This window comes from Ambystoma mexicanum, chromosome 14 (assembly GCF_040938575.1).
Source record: "Ambystoma mexicanum isolate Mex_15411 chromosome 14, UKY_AmexF1_1, whole genome shotgun sequence".
In the NCBI taxonomy this organism is placed as follows: Eukaryota; Metazoa; Chordata; class Amphibia; order Caudata; family Ambystomatidae; genus Ambystoma; species Ambystoma mexicanum.
The window spans coordinates 628,188,382-628,205,912 of record NC_090940.1 but is presented as its reverse complement, the minus strand read 5'-3'; the positions used below and the strand labels follow the sequence as shown (position 1 = coordinate 628,205,912).

Genomic DNA, 17,531 nt, shown 5'->3' with positions numbered 1-17,531 from the left:
TCCTGGCTCCCTGCAGACTTCTAGCCCATTTGACTTTGATACGGACTGTCCCTCATAGGTGATAACTTGGTTTTTAACTATTATTGCTGGGAATATTTATATCTAGACTTCATTGGAAGATTCGAGTGCTCGCATGCTCCGAGAACCGGTTTAACCTTTTTCCTTCCCTTAACCTTTACTTTCTACGAAACCTCAGAATCTACAAAGTGTACTAGTGATATACAAATGCCAAAACTGTCCTAGTTAGTGAAGTCACCTCCGGGTGTACGAAGTATTTTATTTGGTTATTTATATAGCGCTCTTTTCCCACTTGTGTGGCCTCAATGCGCTTTTTCCTCAATTGGAACGCCCTTGGTGACCGTAGTCGATGTGGTTGTAAATTCTATGGAGTTTAGATTAGGATATGCATGTGTGCATGTTTCCAGTCTAAGACTTGGGTAGCTAGCAAGGCTAGACTAAGCAGCCCAAGAGAGGTCAGACACATGGGTGTGTGCTGTTGAGGATTAGAGATAGATTGCTATTGTTCAGAAAGTGTTTGTGAGGCCAGCAATACTGGGTTCCTTTCGGTGATGGTCGCTGTATGAGAGTGGCAGAGGTGTTGAGGTACGTCAGGTGTTTGTCTGGCCAGCTATGTGTGAAACTAGACTGGATGTGCTTAGCCATATTCTATCGTGCATGGATGCTTGGCCGTGCCTGCAGCCTGTGTTCACACTAGTGGTGTGAGATATACGTACCGTAGGCTGCGAGATTGCTCTGCTGGGTCAATATTTGTCCAGTCCTACAAGAGTCCTATACGAATGGGCCTAGGTTTCATACTGTAGCAGGTATCTGCATATATTAAATGAAGGTGGAGGCTACACCTGGATTTGAGAATTCTTTGCTCCAGTGGTGCTACAGTGTGTAAGAAGCATCTCTAAAGAGTATCTACTAGCTTTGTGTTGATTCTGGAAAAGTATATTTGATAGTTACATACATTGCCCTTTTTAAAGAATTCTCATTTAAAAACTACTGTTAAATAATTATTTATAACAAAAACCTTGAGTTTAAGTGTTACTTGGCTAATTGTATTGGTGGGACAAGAGTGGTGTAATCTCCCACAGGGTTACTACATTAATTCTATCATAACAGTACGCCTGGCGGAGCCAGTTTATCGTGTCATTAGATATTCCTATCCCCAAGACCCCTGATTTAGCATAGTTGATGGTGAAGCCGGTTATGTTATTTGGCATTTATATAGCGCACTATATATCATTGGTATGACCTCAAAGCACTTGTAGGTTGAACGCCCTCGAGGACCGTAGTCCAGGTCAGTTATGATATATTTTATTTATTTTGCGCTCGTACACAAGTGTTTCAGAGCACGACCAAGCAAAGGGAGGGGACAAGGGAGAACAAAAAATAAAAACAACGATCTTACTAGGCCCAGTGACATTAAGAACACGCAACTGCATGGAGAAGGGAAAGGGGGGGGGGGGAAGTGGAAAGTGCAGAACAGAGTAGAGAAATGAATAAGTTAAATAAATGAATAAATACAGGCAATGAAAAGCTGTTAGTGCAGCCAGCAAGTGGCAAGTGCACGATTAGCCAGATAAGGTATATCTGATAAGTGCAGAGGAAGTGTGGGGGACTGTATGGATACAGAACCCAGTGCAATGGGAGACCCAGAGGCAGTGCAGGAGGGAGGCAGGGTGAGCAGGTACCTGGGCCCGAAAGACAGAGGGTGTCCAGGTGCACTGTGCCAAGAGAGAAAAACAGTTGAGAGTAAGGTGTCATATGGTGCTTGGGTGCACCAGATATCAGTTGAATGTGTGCAGTCTGGTGTATGGACTTCAAGACTGGCTTCGGGCTGCGTTAGGCCTGTGTAGGACCCTCATGTGTGCAGCTAGGCCGGTTTGTCATGGGATGTACCTGCATTTTATTAGGATGAGGTGTTCATGGGGTAATGTTCGTACGTGAGCAGCTATACCGAAATTGATCGAGGGGTATAGATGCACTCTAATTGTGTGTTGGTGTAGAGTAGAAAGTAAGCATAGTGATATGGGAGGTGCGTTTTTGGGTGGAGTTGTGATCTAAGGAGTTCGCAATTCCGGATTTCAAGCGTGCGTTTGCTTAATAATGACTTAAGCGTATTCAGTGGCATCACTGCTCGGGATCACATTGAGCATTTGTAATTGGGTTGCAAGCACTCAGTCGTCTCAGATGGTCGTGGTAGGCAATTACGGAAAGAGCCATAAAGTCTTGGATGTGTCGAATGTGTGGGGGAGCGAGTTCCACAGAGTTGGGGCCAAGGTTGAGAAGGCGGATCCTTCGATCCAGACAGAATTAGAGGTTGGAATCACTAGGAGGCCGGTGCCTGATCTTAGTGTGCGAGATGGGAGGTATTAATTTAACTTTTCTTGTAGGTACATTGGGCCAGTCTTCGGCAGTGCTCAGCGAGTGATGCATAGGGTCGTGAAGGTGGCCCTTCGTCCAACAGGGAGCAAGTGGAGGGTTCGGAGAGCAGGTGAGATATGGCCTCCGACACAGGACGAGGAGCAGTTTTGCGGCAGCGTTTTGGGCTCTTTGAAGTTTGTTGAGTTGGTATGCCCGAGCTCCTAGGTATAGGGAGTTGGCATAGTCCAGTCTCAACATCACAATAGACATAACTGCAGCAAGTCTGTTTGGGTAGGAAAGGTAGGGAAAAATGCATCTGAGAAGTTTGAGGTGGTAGTGACAGCATTTTGACACATTCAAACAAATCCAGGTCAGCTACGGTATCTGGTGGGGAGGAGCGGCTGTTTGTGAGAGCGCATTGCATCGACCGCTATATTATTCTTCCGCACAGTAGTTTCATATGCACAACAGTAATTGAAGTAATCGTTACATCGGCCAGTGTTTAGGCTGGGTCACTTGCTTTTAAAGGGGGCCTGTGCCCAAAAACTCTTTGCAAAGAAGACCACCTGACCTTCAGAAAAAACTGAAAGCCTGGATGTTCAATGAACACAAATATTATGCAAAAAACTAAAACCTCAACCAGAAGCGGTTCACTCTTGGTAGCAGCGACCTGAGTAAACCACTTTCTTCGCTCTATTTCACCTAACCAAGACATGCAGCAATTTGTCTCATCGGGCCTTGGGCTACCCCTGTGAATAACCACTTAAAAACCAAACCCATGGAACCAAACAATCCATACAGGATTCTGGTACTTCCGGACTGTTTGCATCAACAACCCAGGTATCACACCTGCCTCCCACTCTGGACCACCCCCAACTTCCGTAGCCCTAATTTCCTATGGGGTAACACATTGCACGGCCTACAAAATGGCAGATGGGCATTATACAAGACCATGTTACATAAGTGTGATACTTAATTTTGTATTTCTATTTATTTGGTTTATATAGCGCTTTAATCCAAAGTGCTTCACAATATAACAGGATACAAGAATAATGAAAGAAGCACATATAATCAAGATTTAAGCCCAGTCTCTGCTGCAGGCAACCTCTACCAAGCTTTTCTGTACTAGCAAGGTTCTTGGACCCATTGGAGTTCCTGGGCTAATGAAGATTGAGCACGAAGAGTTGATTTAGGTAGATGCCCTCAACCATCCTGCTGACACTTGAGTGTAAGGGCAGGTGAATCATAAGGTCTACAACAAGAGGCAAATATATCGCCTGCTTTTTTTTTTTAACTGGAAGCGTTGCAAGGACCGAACTTCAAAGTTTACAGTGCAGAAGCATGAACATGCTGAACACTGATGCAGCAGCAACACGGCTACTTCAAGAACAAGCAGGTTCTGAAAATCACTTTCACCAAGACTCCAGGCCCGAAGCAGGGGGCACAGAAGGTTAAAGCAAGGCATAATTTAGTTTTCAAAAATTGATTAGCAGAGTTTGTTAATTAAATCTTTTTTGATTAGCAAACAAACCCATTTGATTAGCAGTTTTGTACTAATATTTGTAATGTCACCAGGAGTTAGTTATTTGTACCCAAGAAATGAAATTAGCAAAAATACAGTAGTTGTGTGTACCGCTGAAATAAGACATTAGTGAGAGAAGTCAGGCCTTGCAAAAACTTCAGCTAGACCTGCAGGTCGGGTAATAACCAGGTTACTCACCGTAGTTCAGAGCAGGTGCAAGTGGATCTAGGTCCCCTGGCCTAAGCTCCGCCCACCTGGTGCGTTCCTGCCTGCCGCTCTTTTTCACCACTTGGCAAGCCCCGCCCACCTGGTGCCTTCCTGCTTCCCGCTCTTTTTCACCACTTAGCAAGCAATGCCCACCTGGTGCCTTCCTGCTTGCCGCTCTGTTTCCCTACTTAAGGAGCCCTCCAGCTTCTTTTCCTTTGCAGATAGGGAGCAGGTGCAAGTGGATCTAGGTCACCTGGCCTAAGCCCAGCCCACCTGGTGCCTTCCTGACTATCGCTCTTTCACCACTTAGCAAGCCCCACCCAATAGGTGCCTTCCTGCTTGCTGCTCTTTTTCACCACTAAGCAATCCCCGTCTACCGGGGGCCTTCCTTCACCATCAAGATCTTGTGGCCAATGCTGGATTTGACTTTTATGGACTTCATTCATTCACGGTGCGTCACACTTTCTCAACTCTCATGCTGGACTTCCTTTGCATCTTGTACTCATGGTGGCCCTGAATCATGCTGTTCCCATCTTCATCTTGTATCCTTGCTTGCAACATTATGTGTTACTAATGACTTCTGCAATTGTATTGGCTCTCCACTCTTGCTTCTCCACTCTTTTTGACTGCTTACTCTCTTTTCTCTCCTCCTTTCCCCTCTCCCTTTTCCCATCTCCTCCCCTTACTTTCTTCTATGCACTTACTCTATCAGAAATGTCCCTGGACCTAATATGATAGCAACCTAGTCTGTTTCCTCCACCCTCCCATTACTGTTTTTTTCCTCCCCACCACGCCTCCAGCACTATCTGAAATGTCATCAGGCCAAGTATGATAGTCGCTTGTTTTTTCCTCCCCTCCCTTTCTGCACCCCTCTCCCTCACCTTTTGTTTTTCTCCGACTCTACCACCAATGTCGTCAGGCCTAGTACGGTAGTCGCCTGTCTCTTTCCATTTCCTTCCCACTCTCCCCCTCCCTCCCTCCCTCATCTATGTCTTAGCTCTTGCACTATCTGAAATGTCGTCAGGCCGAGTACGATAGTTAATTTCACATCCTTACTGTTCATGGCCTGTAAGAAAGTGGTTGTATTTTCCCTTGTTCCCGCCCTTGCCTTGAAGCGCTTTGAAACACATTGTGTATAGGCGCTATATAAATAAACTATCATATCATACCTTACTCCTAGTCCATATTCCCCTTTCCTCCATACTTAAGGGGACATCTCTCCGTCCTGTGGGATGGGACCGGAGCGCTTTGTAAAAGCATCCAAAATTCAAAAAGAAAAAAAAAATGTTCTTTTGTCCTTCCTCTCTTTCTACGCGGGGCCCAGCACCCGGCCCATCTCGGCTCTGTCCCGCGCATCGCCCATCAGTCCTTTTCTATCACCGGGTCAGAGACCCTTTATCAATAACAGAGGAACCTTATTAGAGGGGACGGCATGCGGGCATATGGAGGAAAGGGGACTATGGACTAGGAGTAAGGTGGTCACTACGGTGAGTAACCTGGTTATGCTCCTACGTCCCGTCCCCTTTCCTCCATACTTATGGAGATTCCCAAGCACTCCTTACAGGAACAATGGGTGTATGGAAAAACCCCTTACTGGAACAGGTTCTTCAGCACAGCCTGACCAAACTGGGCATCAGCTCTTGAACTCAGGTCTAGACAATGTTTACAAAAAGCTGACGGGGAGGCCCAAGTATGTCATGCGATGGTCTCCCAGGGGACATATTTCTGAAAGGCAACTGCCTTGCGCCACACCAGATGTGCATGAATACCTTTAGGGGGCTTCAGCCCTTGAACGGTGTAAGACTCCGTAATGCAGGCCGCAATCCACCGGGAGATGGTCGCCTTAGAGGCCTGCTTTCCTTGCAGATTACCAAAAGTGACAAACAGTTGAGAAGAGCTCCTAAGCTCAGAAGTCCTGTCAAGATAGAATTTAAGAGCCCTTCTAACATCCAGACAGTGTAGAACCCCATCCGCCTCTGAAGCGGGCTTTGGAAAAAAGACCGGCAAGGTAATAGACTGGTTTAGATGAAACTCAGAAACCACCTTCGGCAAGAAAGCAGGGTTTGTCCTTAGGACTACCTCATCTTTGTGAAAAGCCAAGGAGGGATGTTCCACCGACAAAGCTTGGATTTCGCTCACACGCCTTTGCCGAAGTGATGGCCACCACAAAGGACACCTTCCATGAGAGGTGCTTGAGGTCTACCGTGGCCATTGGTTCAAAAGGCTTATGGCACAACGCCGTCAGGACCACATTTAGGTCCCACGTCTGGTGCGGACTGCAAATCAGAGGAAAGGGGCGCATCAAGCCTGCAAAATATCTCTTAGCCACTGGGTTAGCCAGAGACTAAGAACATTGGTCCATAGATAAATAGGCGGAAACCGCAAAAAGGTAAGTTCTACATGATAAAACATGAACTCCTGACTCTGCTAGGTAGGATACAAAGGACAGTACTTTGTCAATTGTAGCCCGCCTCGGGTCCATCTGCTTGTCTAAACACCAATGACAGAACCTAAGCCATTTGCTTTTGTACTGGGACCTAGTCGAAGGTTTTCTGGCTGCCTGGATAAATGCGCATGTTATCCGCAGACAGGCCAAGATTGAACTCAGGCACCACGCCGCCAAGTTGAGTGATTGTGGGGAGGGGTGCCACAGTTGTTCCCCCTGGTGAATAAGATAGGGGTCACTGACCTGTTAGGTGTTGAAGTTCTGAGAACCAAAACCTGGCCGGCCACCACGGGGCAATGAGCAGAAGAGAACAGTTCACAGAGTTCTTCAATTTGCAAATCGCCCGATGAACTAGAGGCAGAGGCGGGAAGGCATAAGCCCTCATGTTGTGCCATGGAATTTCAAGAGCATCCCCCAGAGAGGAGGCTCCAAGTCAGTTTCTGGAAGCATACAGAGGAAGCTTCTTGTTTGCCGCCATAGCGAAGAGGTCCACCTCCGGAGTTCCCCAGCGCAGGAAAATCCATGAGAGGACCTCCGGCTTCAATTCCCACTCGTAGCGGACTATCGTCCGCCGACTGAGGGCATCTGCCTCGACATTCAGCTGGCTCAGAATGTGTACTTCAAGTAGCCAAACACCATGCTGAACCGCCCACTCCCAAATCTGGATGGATAGTTCCACGAGCGGGGGAGACTTGGTTCCCCCTTGCTTGTTGATGTAAAACATCGACACTGCATTGTCCGTGCAAATCCGGACCACCTTGTTGGCTATGATCGGTCTGAACGCCTTGAGGGCTAGGAAGATCGCCAGGAGCTCCAGATTTATGTGGAGGCGCTTGTCCTGAGGCGACCAAAGATCCGAGACCCTGAAGAAGATCCAACGTCGCACCACACCCTAGAAGGGAGGAGTCCGTCGTGACCATTACCGTTGGAGCTGGGTCCTGAAACTCCGCCCCCACCGACAGGTTGCTGAGAGACGACCACCAGTCCAGGTCCGCTCTCATGGAAGCAGAAATCGTTATCAACTTGGAGTCCGGATCCACAGCCTGAAGCCAAGAACTCCGAAGAGCCATCCGAGTCCGCCTCATCTAGAGGCGCGCCAGAGGAAGTGCCAAAACGCACGAGGCCATGAGGCCCAGAAGCCTGTGGAACCACCAGGCCAACATGCTCTCCGACTGCGCAAACATCTGACACGTGGCCAACAGATCCGCCATTCTGTCCCCAGTCAGGTACACTGTGCAGTCGATCGTGTTCCAGCGAAAACCCAGTAAGATCAAGTCCTGAGAGACCGTCATGGAAGATTTCCGCCAGTTCACCGACAGCCCGAGGTGGAACAGGAGCTGGAGGAGAGACTGAAGATTGCAGCAGCTTTCAGCGGACAAGAGCTGCGTTCAGCGGACAAGAGCTGCGCAAGAGCCAGTTGTCTAAATACGAATATACATGGATACCCTGCAGACGAAGATAGGCCGCCATCACCAACATCATCTTCGTAAAGACATGTGGTGCCGAACTTGGGCCAAAAGGAAGCACTTGAAACTGGAATTGCTCCTCTCCCACAGAGAAACAGATATTTCCTTGTGGACCCCAGATCAGGATATGCATGTAGGCATCCTGAAGATCCACCACGTTGAGCCAATCGCCCATCTGCAGGGAAGACCGTATCTGGCCAGGCGTGATCATCTTGATTTTCTCTTGGGGTAGGAAAAGATTCAATTGGCAAAGGTCTAGGATGGTGTGCAGGCCAGCCTGGTTGGGTTTGGGCACTGTAAACAGCCGGGAGTATAAACCCTCCCCTTGCTCCCAAAGAGGAACGGGTTCCACAGCTCTGAGGTCCTGCAGCTTCTGCACCTCAGCTTTTAGGGATGGCGATCCAGACTGCTGGAAAGGAGGGTTGAAGGATGGGGTAGGGGTAAGCGGAAGCCCGCCCGAGCGACTGACAAGACCCACCTGTCCTCAGTGATGGGTTGCCACGCTTCCCAATAAGACGCAATGCGTCCTCCCACCGGAGTCTCGTGCGAGCGAGGAAAACCCTCATTTTGCAGGCTTGCCAGTGGCGTTACCACCTGAACCTGAAGCGGAGGCTGAGGAGCGGGAGAAAAAACTGAGTCCGTTGCTGCCTCCGGCGGTTATTACCCGAAGGAGTACCCACTCTGTGGGATTTCCGGTCTGGGAAGCCCCTAAAATCAGAGGAGGGCTGACAGCGGTCTCTGGGTCCTGAAAGGAGTTTTAATCAGGACAGACAAGGATTTAGCTGTCTGGGTGCTGTCCTTTGTTTTGGTGAGCTCCACGTCCGTTGTGGAATGAAAAAGCTCTTTACCGTCAAACGGCAGGTCCAACACCTTGACCTGTACTTCCCTCGAGAACTTGGTGGCAAGCAACCACGCCTGTCGAGAGGTGTCAACACCCAGCATAATGCCACGAGCCGACATGTCGACGTGATGAGCCGTGGCCTGAAGCAGATCCTGAGCCAAGACTCTGGCGTCAGATAAACCTGCCCTAAAGTCTTCCAGTTTATCGACCGGAATGAACTCCTCAAACTCTGACAGAACTTTCCACATCTTCATGTTTTCCCCTGCTAACACCAGTTCCGCGTTGGCCTGCCGGAGCTGTAAGGCCAAGTTAGCGAAATTTTCCTCCCAAGGGAGTCCAGGAGTTTGTCCTCTTTCCGTCAGCCTGTAACGCGTGTCAATTTTCTTATTGATGAAAAGTCCAGAGTGTGGCTTTTCCCAGACCCTGCAGACCTCGGCCAGAACGTCCTTCTGCAAGAACAGGCCGGTACGCTCCGAAGGAGACAAGGTGAACACCGCCGAAAGCGCACCCTCCTGCGGAGTGGGTGCCTTGGGCACTGGGACATCCAATAAGCACATGTCCAGTACCTGGTCGTGAAAAGCTCTAATAGAGCGGGGCTGGTCTTTGCTCTCCTGCTCGCCCTGCGCATCATCCGACAGGTCAGGATCCTGCTGAACCGTGTCAGGCACAGTCTGGTCCACGGGGGACAATGGGGGCAAGGGCGGAAGCGTCGGTGGAGGCACCGTAGGCAAGGGCGGCGCTGGCGGAACCACTGGTGGAGCCAGAGGCGCGGGCTGGCAAATCTTCTGAAAAAGACCCTTGAAATACTTTCTCATGGGGTCGGTACGCATGAGCGTCTGAAATTGCCGAAAAAGGCGTGCTCCGGAGACGGTTTTGGAGCCGCCGGAGAAGGCCTCTAATGAGGAGGATAATTCCAGGGACACAGGGGGGACGGTTGCCACATAAGCCCATCCCCCGAAGTGTCCACAAAAATCAAAGGTGCCGAACCAACAGGCAGCGAGACATTGTGCTGGAGAGGCATCCGGCCGTTCCAATCATAAACTGGACGAAACGGATGCGTGCAAGGAACTTTGTGTTCACCCGCGGAACCAACTCCTACACCAGAGGCCGAAGGCGTGGTTGTAGGGTGAGCGCCCAAAATGGCCGCCGTGGTCGTGGCGGGAATGGCAGCCATTTTGCCATCACCTGAGGGGAACTGCGGCACGTGTGGAAGTGAGGCAGGTGTCCCCGTCGGTGGATCAGGGGTCTTAATCTTAGCCTTTACATAAGGAACCTCGGCCGAGACGGTACTATGAGGCCTGGAATGTTTCTGCGACATACCAATAGCCGAACTAGCCTTCCCAGGAAGGACCTCGGCACTGCCGGTAAGGGAAGAACTTTCACTCCCTGCCCCCTCAACATTCTGGCGTCGCCACAAGAGCGGGAACGGTGAGGAAGTACGTTCACCGATAAGGCCTTGGCAGGGCTCTCAGAAATGTTGGTCTGTTTAGCCTCTGCACGAGGGACCTCGGACCCAGGTCCGGTAACAGCCTTACTAGCACGGGCCTCGAACATCCATTCGGTAACACCAAGCCCAGCCGAGGCCTCGTGGCACAGCCCGGTACTTTCGAGGGAAGCCGATAACGAGGCATCAGAGCGAGCTCCAGTATCCACAGGCCCCTTATAGAGACCCTCGGAGAAAACTCCAGTACAATTATTAGGCCCAGAAGGCACCTCTGGGCAATCACCGGTGACAGAGCGATCAACACTCCTCCCGGCACGGGACGAGCCCGGAAAGGTATCCGACAGCCGGGGTGCTCTGAAAAGTAAAGAACTCACCGGGCGTTTCTTCTTTTCGTCGATAAACTCCTGAAAATGCGAAGGAGGAGTACGTCAAAACACCTCCTCCCACTGCTCCAACCGACGTTGAAGTGCCCGGACCGAAAGGGAGTCACAATAAAAACAGGAGTCCCAACGGTGATCCGGACCCAAACACTCTAAGCAAAGAGGATGGGGGTCCGCCCTCGCGAAGCGTCGGTGACACGAACAATCTGGAAAGTCTAGTTTGAACGACAGACAGACTAGTAAACGATCGCTAGCGAGAGCCCGAGAGGAGGAAAAAGGAAGAAGATCTTCCGAGGATGCAAGTGCGTCCAGTCCTAATCGAGCAGAGAAAAGGACTGATGGACAATGCGCGGGGTGGAGCCGAGATGGGCGGGAGTACAGCCGCGTACCGGGCCCCACGTAGAAAGAGGAAGGACAAAAGTAAATTTTTTCTTTTTTAATTTTGGATGCTTTTACAAAGCGCTCCGGTCCCGTCCCACAGGACGGATTGATGTCCCCCATAAGTATGGAGGAAAGGGGACGGGACGTAGGAGTACTTAGTTTACCTATTCAACCTCAGAGAAATGCACTCTACCCAAAGCAAAAGAGGACAATGCATTTGAAATCCGATTTCTGTAAAAGAGTGCATGTCACTACAAACCCACTTTATGTTCGGAACACTGCTGCCACTCAGAGGCTGCCATGCACAGTGAAACCTTTGAAATGTTATTTGATATTTACTGCAAACAAAATAAATGTTAAAAGTTTAAAACATCTCTTGCAAATGCTACTCGTCCTTCATAAAATCAACTTGATTATGCGAGTGGGTGAAAAGACTTTGCAAGCCTTATAGGAGTCTGTAAAATGTAGAAGGTTAGCTGCATGAATGGCCACAAATACATAAGATAAAAAGGCTCTAAAAACAGTTTGGCCAGCTGTCTCTGCAAATTGCAATATATAATCATCATAATCATAAAGCAAAGCGAGCTCAGGAGGCCAACTACAGCGTTTGGTATTGCAGTAGATCTACAGACTGGATGGAACTATTGGTTACTTTTTTGCATAAGCATCTAGTTTGCATAGTGTATTCATTATGTAAGAGGCAAGAAAGACAGAGTGGATTGAATAGCAGTCAGAACTGAGCAAACTAGGTGAAATAGTGTGGTTTGTGGTCATCTCACTTTCAGGGTAACTGGTATAAAGTAACAGGGTGATTAGATAGAATGTCAAGGAGTATGGGTTCGCGCACCAGTTGCAAGATGTATTCAAACTGCAGTTTACAGAACTAGGTTTGCCATCAAAAGCATTTGATGATGTGATCATGTACATTTTCAAAAGTGTTCACTTGTCAATATGATGCATCTTTCCCAACAAAATGTAGTTGAAATTTACAACACCAACCTAAACTTTACTGGAGATGATGCAGTGTTTTACAGTATCAATATTGTAATTAGGCATTATGTAACTTACATTTTAGGAGTGGAATTGCAGAATTGTCTTTTAAAAAAATATAAAGTTGACACATAGTGGTCTTTGTCAGACAGGATATTGAAAGCTTAGCAAAAGTATCATCCCGATTATTTCTGGTTTGCAATTATTTGAAAAAGAGAAATTCTTGCCTAGCATTTCCACACATGCCTTTGGCATTAGTGGAGGAGATGATTGCAGCACTTTATCTCCATTAGCACTTGTGAACAGAGAAAGAGAAAACAGATTGAAGAGAGCACTGAGGAGGAGAGAGGAATGCAAGGCAAGCTGTGTTTATAGGAGATGGCAACTTAAATGGCTGACTTTGCTACACAAGTGCCCATTTGATTAGCAACCCTAACGAATTGCATAGCAAATTGCTATGCGACACTGCTTATTGTATGCCTTGTTAAAGCTCACCATACGAGATACCCCCATTGTCCAAGTGTCTTAAGTATGTACATTCCAGACTGGACGCTTGACTCCTCCCTTACATTTCCCTCTTGGCGTTCTTCAGGATGCTGTGTATATTTGCAAAACGAGCATGTCACCAAATGTGCTCCAATTTTGAAAAAGAGCATGAAAGCGAAATAGAAAGGATTCATTAAACAAATGGGCTTATGGCCAGAAGCCAAAAAACAACCTTTGCTGCGAGTGAACCCGATTTACCTGGAGTTTTTCAATCTCTGTTTTTGCTGCTTGCCGTGCTTTGCCAACCGAGCAACCCCAATAGCCCTAGAAGGTAGAGAAAGGCACAAACATTTCATCAATGCTCATCTATAATCCTGTTGCAATAGAAGACTCCTAAAAGTTAACATGTCACCTGCATGCTTCTAATCAAAGTTACATTACAAAAGGATCAGTGATACCACTATCAAAAGAGCACCTGCCCCGCCCCAATCCCCCCCCCTCACACCCCCACCCCAGCACTAACTTTACTCTGCTCCAAATCCAAACTACGCTTGCTCGCTCTTGGTGCACCTACTAGAAGGATTTTCCTACTCTTGTTTCAACAATAAAAAAGAAGGACTTTGAATTAATTTAATTTGAAGTAATTACTTCAAATTATATATATATGTAGTTGAGGGTTATGGGTAAAAAGAGGGTGGGGATGGTTTTTGGGTGGGAGTTAAGGGGAAGAGGGGAATGGGGGTGAAAATGTAAAATGTTACCACTTCGAAGTAAATGACCACAAAGTAATTTCAGCAAATTAACATGGAACCCTTTTTAGATAGGCTTAACCAAAGTTGAAAATACAGTGTCACAGAGGAGTATCTGTTTAGGACTCGTCTCTTAGCTGGCAACCTCCGATGAAGTCACTGGAATAGATCAAAGGCTCAGTCTTTAGTCCTTTGTTAGGCAAAGTTGGAATGCAGTACCCTTTGGGAACAATACAAAAAACTAGGACTACAGGTTTAGGCAACCTTTGGTATAAGCTTGTACTACACAGTTTTGGGAGCGTGTTGAGCAGCCAGGCTTATCTCAAGAGGGGAACATGTGAGCTGTAGTAGAGTTACACAGAGATCTACAGTTACAGGTATTCAAAAAAACTCTTACACTCAAGGTTTCTTGCATAAACAAACATTAATTTATCAGTCAGTTATAAAGCCTTCTTTATAAGGGAGCAATAGAATAGTAACACAAATATACTTCAATACTGTACACTCGTAGTTTCTAAATCAGTAAAGACCCTTTTGGGATGGCCCACAGACATAACCTACACCCACAGGTGACTTCAATAACTAGGGTGCTGGGGACATTAATATCTTACTTTTGGCATTTAGAATACTCTTAAAAGTTCGTAAAAGGCAAAGGTTATTTGAACAAGAGACCCCAAATATTCTTAAGCAGGAAAGTACTTCTATATTTTCCTAGAAAAGTAATTCAATTGGCTTACCCAAAGTGAAAGAGCAAAGGTCTTGTATAGGATGAAGCACTTCTGGTAAGTAAATGGAAAAGTCTTTGCACAAGTACTTAGGAGTCTTTGATGAAAAGAAGAATCAAATGTAGGGCCACAAACTCATAAGACGTGAATTGTAGATGTTACAAACACTCTACAGTGAGAGGTAAGTTCTCAAGACTTTTTTTTACAGTGCCTTAGAAATTAAGAAAAAGATGCAGTTGATGACCTCTGTTCCTGTGCAGTTATGCAGATCTCCTGTTCCTGGGCCTCAGTCGTGGGACAAGAGGGAGGACTATGGGGGACTCCTGCAATGCACTGGGTCGGTCAAAACGTGCAACCAGCAAACTTCACTTTCAGTGGCTGTTCGGCGTTCCAGCTCCTTGTGTCTACCACAAATAGCAACACCGCGGTTCCTGGCTGTCGAGATGGACTTTCCTTGCTTCGGGGGTCCTGCACTCTGTTGAGGGGGCTCAGGCTCGGTCAGTCCTGCTTCCAGGGAGTCGGAGAATCTTCCAAAAGCTGTAGGTCAGCTTAAAAGCAACACACACAATCTGGTGTTCCTCTCCCTGGCTATACAGTTTCCAGCAGCAACTCTGCGGAAATTCAACCAGCTCCAAGATGGATGTCCAAGTGGCTTACTTTGGAGTTGATTGTTCCCACCAACTCAAGGGGAGAAGTCGTCCGTGCAGGTGCTTCTCCGTCGATGCGAACTTGGCGTTTCAGCACTGCACAGGGCTTCACCGGGCAAACCAACGGTCCAGAAGGTGCAGCAGGCGTCCTCTACAAGTCCTTCTTCGGTTCCTTCGTCCAGTGGTCGACTCTGCCTTCCAAGCCAAAAGACTTGCCTTTTATTCAGTTCTCTCCCATTCATTCCAGCCTAGCTGTCAGTCACCCAGCAGGGTGGCTGTCCTTGCCGGACAGTTAGCCGGACAATCACCAGAGTCCATTTGGGTCTCCTAGGAGACTAAGCACAGGGAGTTTCGGGCACCTTCCTCACTTCCTGCCCTGCCTACCCCAGACACTCGGGAGCCAGAGGTGGGTTTCACTTGTGAATCCTGCCAAAGGCAAAAAGAACAAAGAGGCCAAGCCTGGTTTGGTGCTCAGAGTAAATCTCAAGAAGGACCTTTCCACAAAGAAATGGCGAAAAAAGTAGTCCAGGCGCCATTTTGACAAAGATGGCCCCTGTAAGTGCTTTATGGTAGCTGCGAATGCAGCCCGCGGGAAAGGCACACCATGGTAGTTCAAACAACTCCACTGCCACAAGCCATTAAGTGAGGAAAGGGTAAAAAAATGATACATGAGAAACTAGGGGATACTTGGTAACCCCTCCAGCACTATTGTAAGAAAGGGTGTGCTGGGTCTAGTAAGTTGCAATGGTAAGTTAAGTCAATTTCACTTTACTGCTCTGGGAAACAGTAGTTTATCCCAGAGAAGGTATTTAAACCTTTGGGAAATCTGAAAGACTTCCCTGTGCCACTGCACTGAAGGTGCTGTGCGACAATGTAAAGGATGCCGCCTATGGAGTTTGTCAGACTCCACACTCAAAAGAAAGTGTTAAAAATCACAAAAAAATACATGAGAGAGTAGGAAAAAGGGTCACACACACTCCAGGTTAAAAAAATCAAGTCCTCAAAATCCAGCAAAGTTGCTGGGGGTCTCCAAGGTGGATGGAATTAGCATATTTCTGAGAACTCTCCCTATTATCCTTAAATTAGTGTTATGGGGTTTTTAGAATTTAGGAAAACCCAATTATTTTTAAGTCTATGACGTCAATAGTAAATTGCTGGGGTTACTGTAAAGAGGAAAGGTCCTGCATTGACAGTGTGAGCACATGTCCCTGTTTTTATTGTGCACTCAGTTATTTTCTACCGGCCAATATTACTGAATGTGATAGACCAGGAGAAAAGCTCAAAGTCACGGTCCAACAAGGAGGCGCAGGATATTAACAAGGGACCCCTAGCCAAGATGGTCAGTGCAGGTTTTCCACGACATCGCTGGAGTGAAGAAAGATAAATCAGATGCTGGGGTAGGGTGCAGCTACTTTGGAAGCGGGTACTGTAGACTGCATAGCCAAAGTGATAAACAAAAGGTACCCCCAGCCGCACAAACACAAGCTGCTACCTTGTGCATTCATAAATTGCAAATACTACAGACTGAAGGTCCTTTGCTGACCATGCAGGCACAGCTGTGTCCACAAGAGCCGAGGGAAGAGCACCGGGTAATTCCATCTGGTGGTATGTTTGAGGTGTGGAGTGTCAGAGCCCAGTAGTACTTCACCCTGGAGCAGGTGCTGAGCTTTTTGTTTCAATGAATAAGTTCTGCTTTCAGCTCCTTCAGAACAAGGTAAGTTGCAGATATCCCCCCTCCCCAATCATTTTGCAGTTCTTGGGGGCTGATGCACACCCTGGTCATCACGACCATCAGCACCAAAAATGTTGTTTTGGGAAGACCTAACCATATGTGGCACACACCTCTTTCCAGGTTATTGGTTTATGTTACTGTCATATTATAATCCCCTTTCAAGCGTAGGGGTTATGGTAAGATTTGTAGGAGGGATGGGAAACATGGGTTGCATTCTACTGATCATGACACATACAGGTGGCTTTTCTAAACAAAGCCTTGAAACGTATATATCTGCTGCAATGTGCAGTCTGCTAAAACACACATAGCTGGCAGCAGTGAGTTTTACAAGGAGCTGAGGAGGGCGAGCAGCTCATGGAAACAGCCTGCATGCCTTTTGGACACGGCCCTGCAGGGTCTTAAATCGCCAGTAAAGGTCCCCGCTAGTGCCACAAAAAAAGGAGTTCTGCGAAGCAGAAGGGTAAAGCAAAACTTGAAACCGATTAGGACGACCATCCTATCGACAATGTATATGAAGTTTAGTGTGAGGCTTTTCGAAGTTTGCAGCTATAATTAATTACGATTAAAACAACGATGAAAGTGTACATATTACCACTGAATCGACAAAAACAACATTAAATCTTATTCAAAACATGTTATTTAACAAATGTCTCCCTCTAATGTGCTGAATAGAGCAATGCAAATGAGAGTCACTAGGTGGGCAGCTCACATTACATAAGAAAGGTTTCTCTAAATGTCAACTACAGAGGAACATTCCCAAGAAATAAGGGGTGAGGGGAGTATACTCTGAAAAGCTCCAACACAGCTTGACTGTTTCAGAGAGTTGTCTGCCACCCGCTGGTGAGAGATCTCCAACCACCTATCCTAAGGGTATTGTATAGAAAATGAATAAAACACGAACATGACCGGTAAAGGAATCAAGGCGCAAGTGCTCAAGGGTGCTAGAACAAAGGTTTTTAGGCATTTACTGAACGGAAGAAATTGGGCAATATTGCTCAGCTCAGCTGGGAGAGCATTCCATCGAGTCGGGCATAGGATAGAAAAAGATCTTCCTCCGGCACGAGTCAAAAAAAACAAAAAAAAACCAAAAAAATAAAACGCTAATTAGTGAAAGATTAGCTGAGCTGAGAGCTCTGCAGGTT

The 17,531-nt window shown here is 47.3% G+C and overlaps 1 protein-coding gene across 1 annotated transcript in view; it reads right to left on the bottom strand.

Moving 5' to 3' along the window:
• Positions 1 to 17,531, bottom strand: part of PSMA3 (proteasome 20S subunit alpha 3) — a 261,063-nt gene that overhangs the window by 59,503 nt on the left and 184,029 nt on the right. Inside the window, exon 7 of the mRNA XM_069638091.1 lies at positions 12,795 to 12,860. Within this exon, the coding sequence (XP_069494192.1) occupies positions 12,795 to 12,860 (66 nt within the window). The remainder of the gene's footprint in view (positions 1 to 12,794; positions 12,861 to 17,531) is intronic.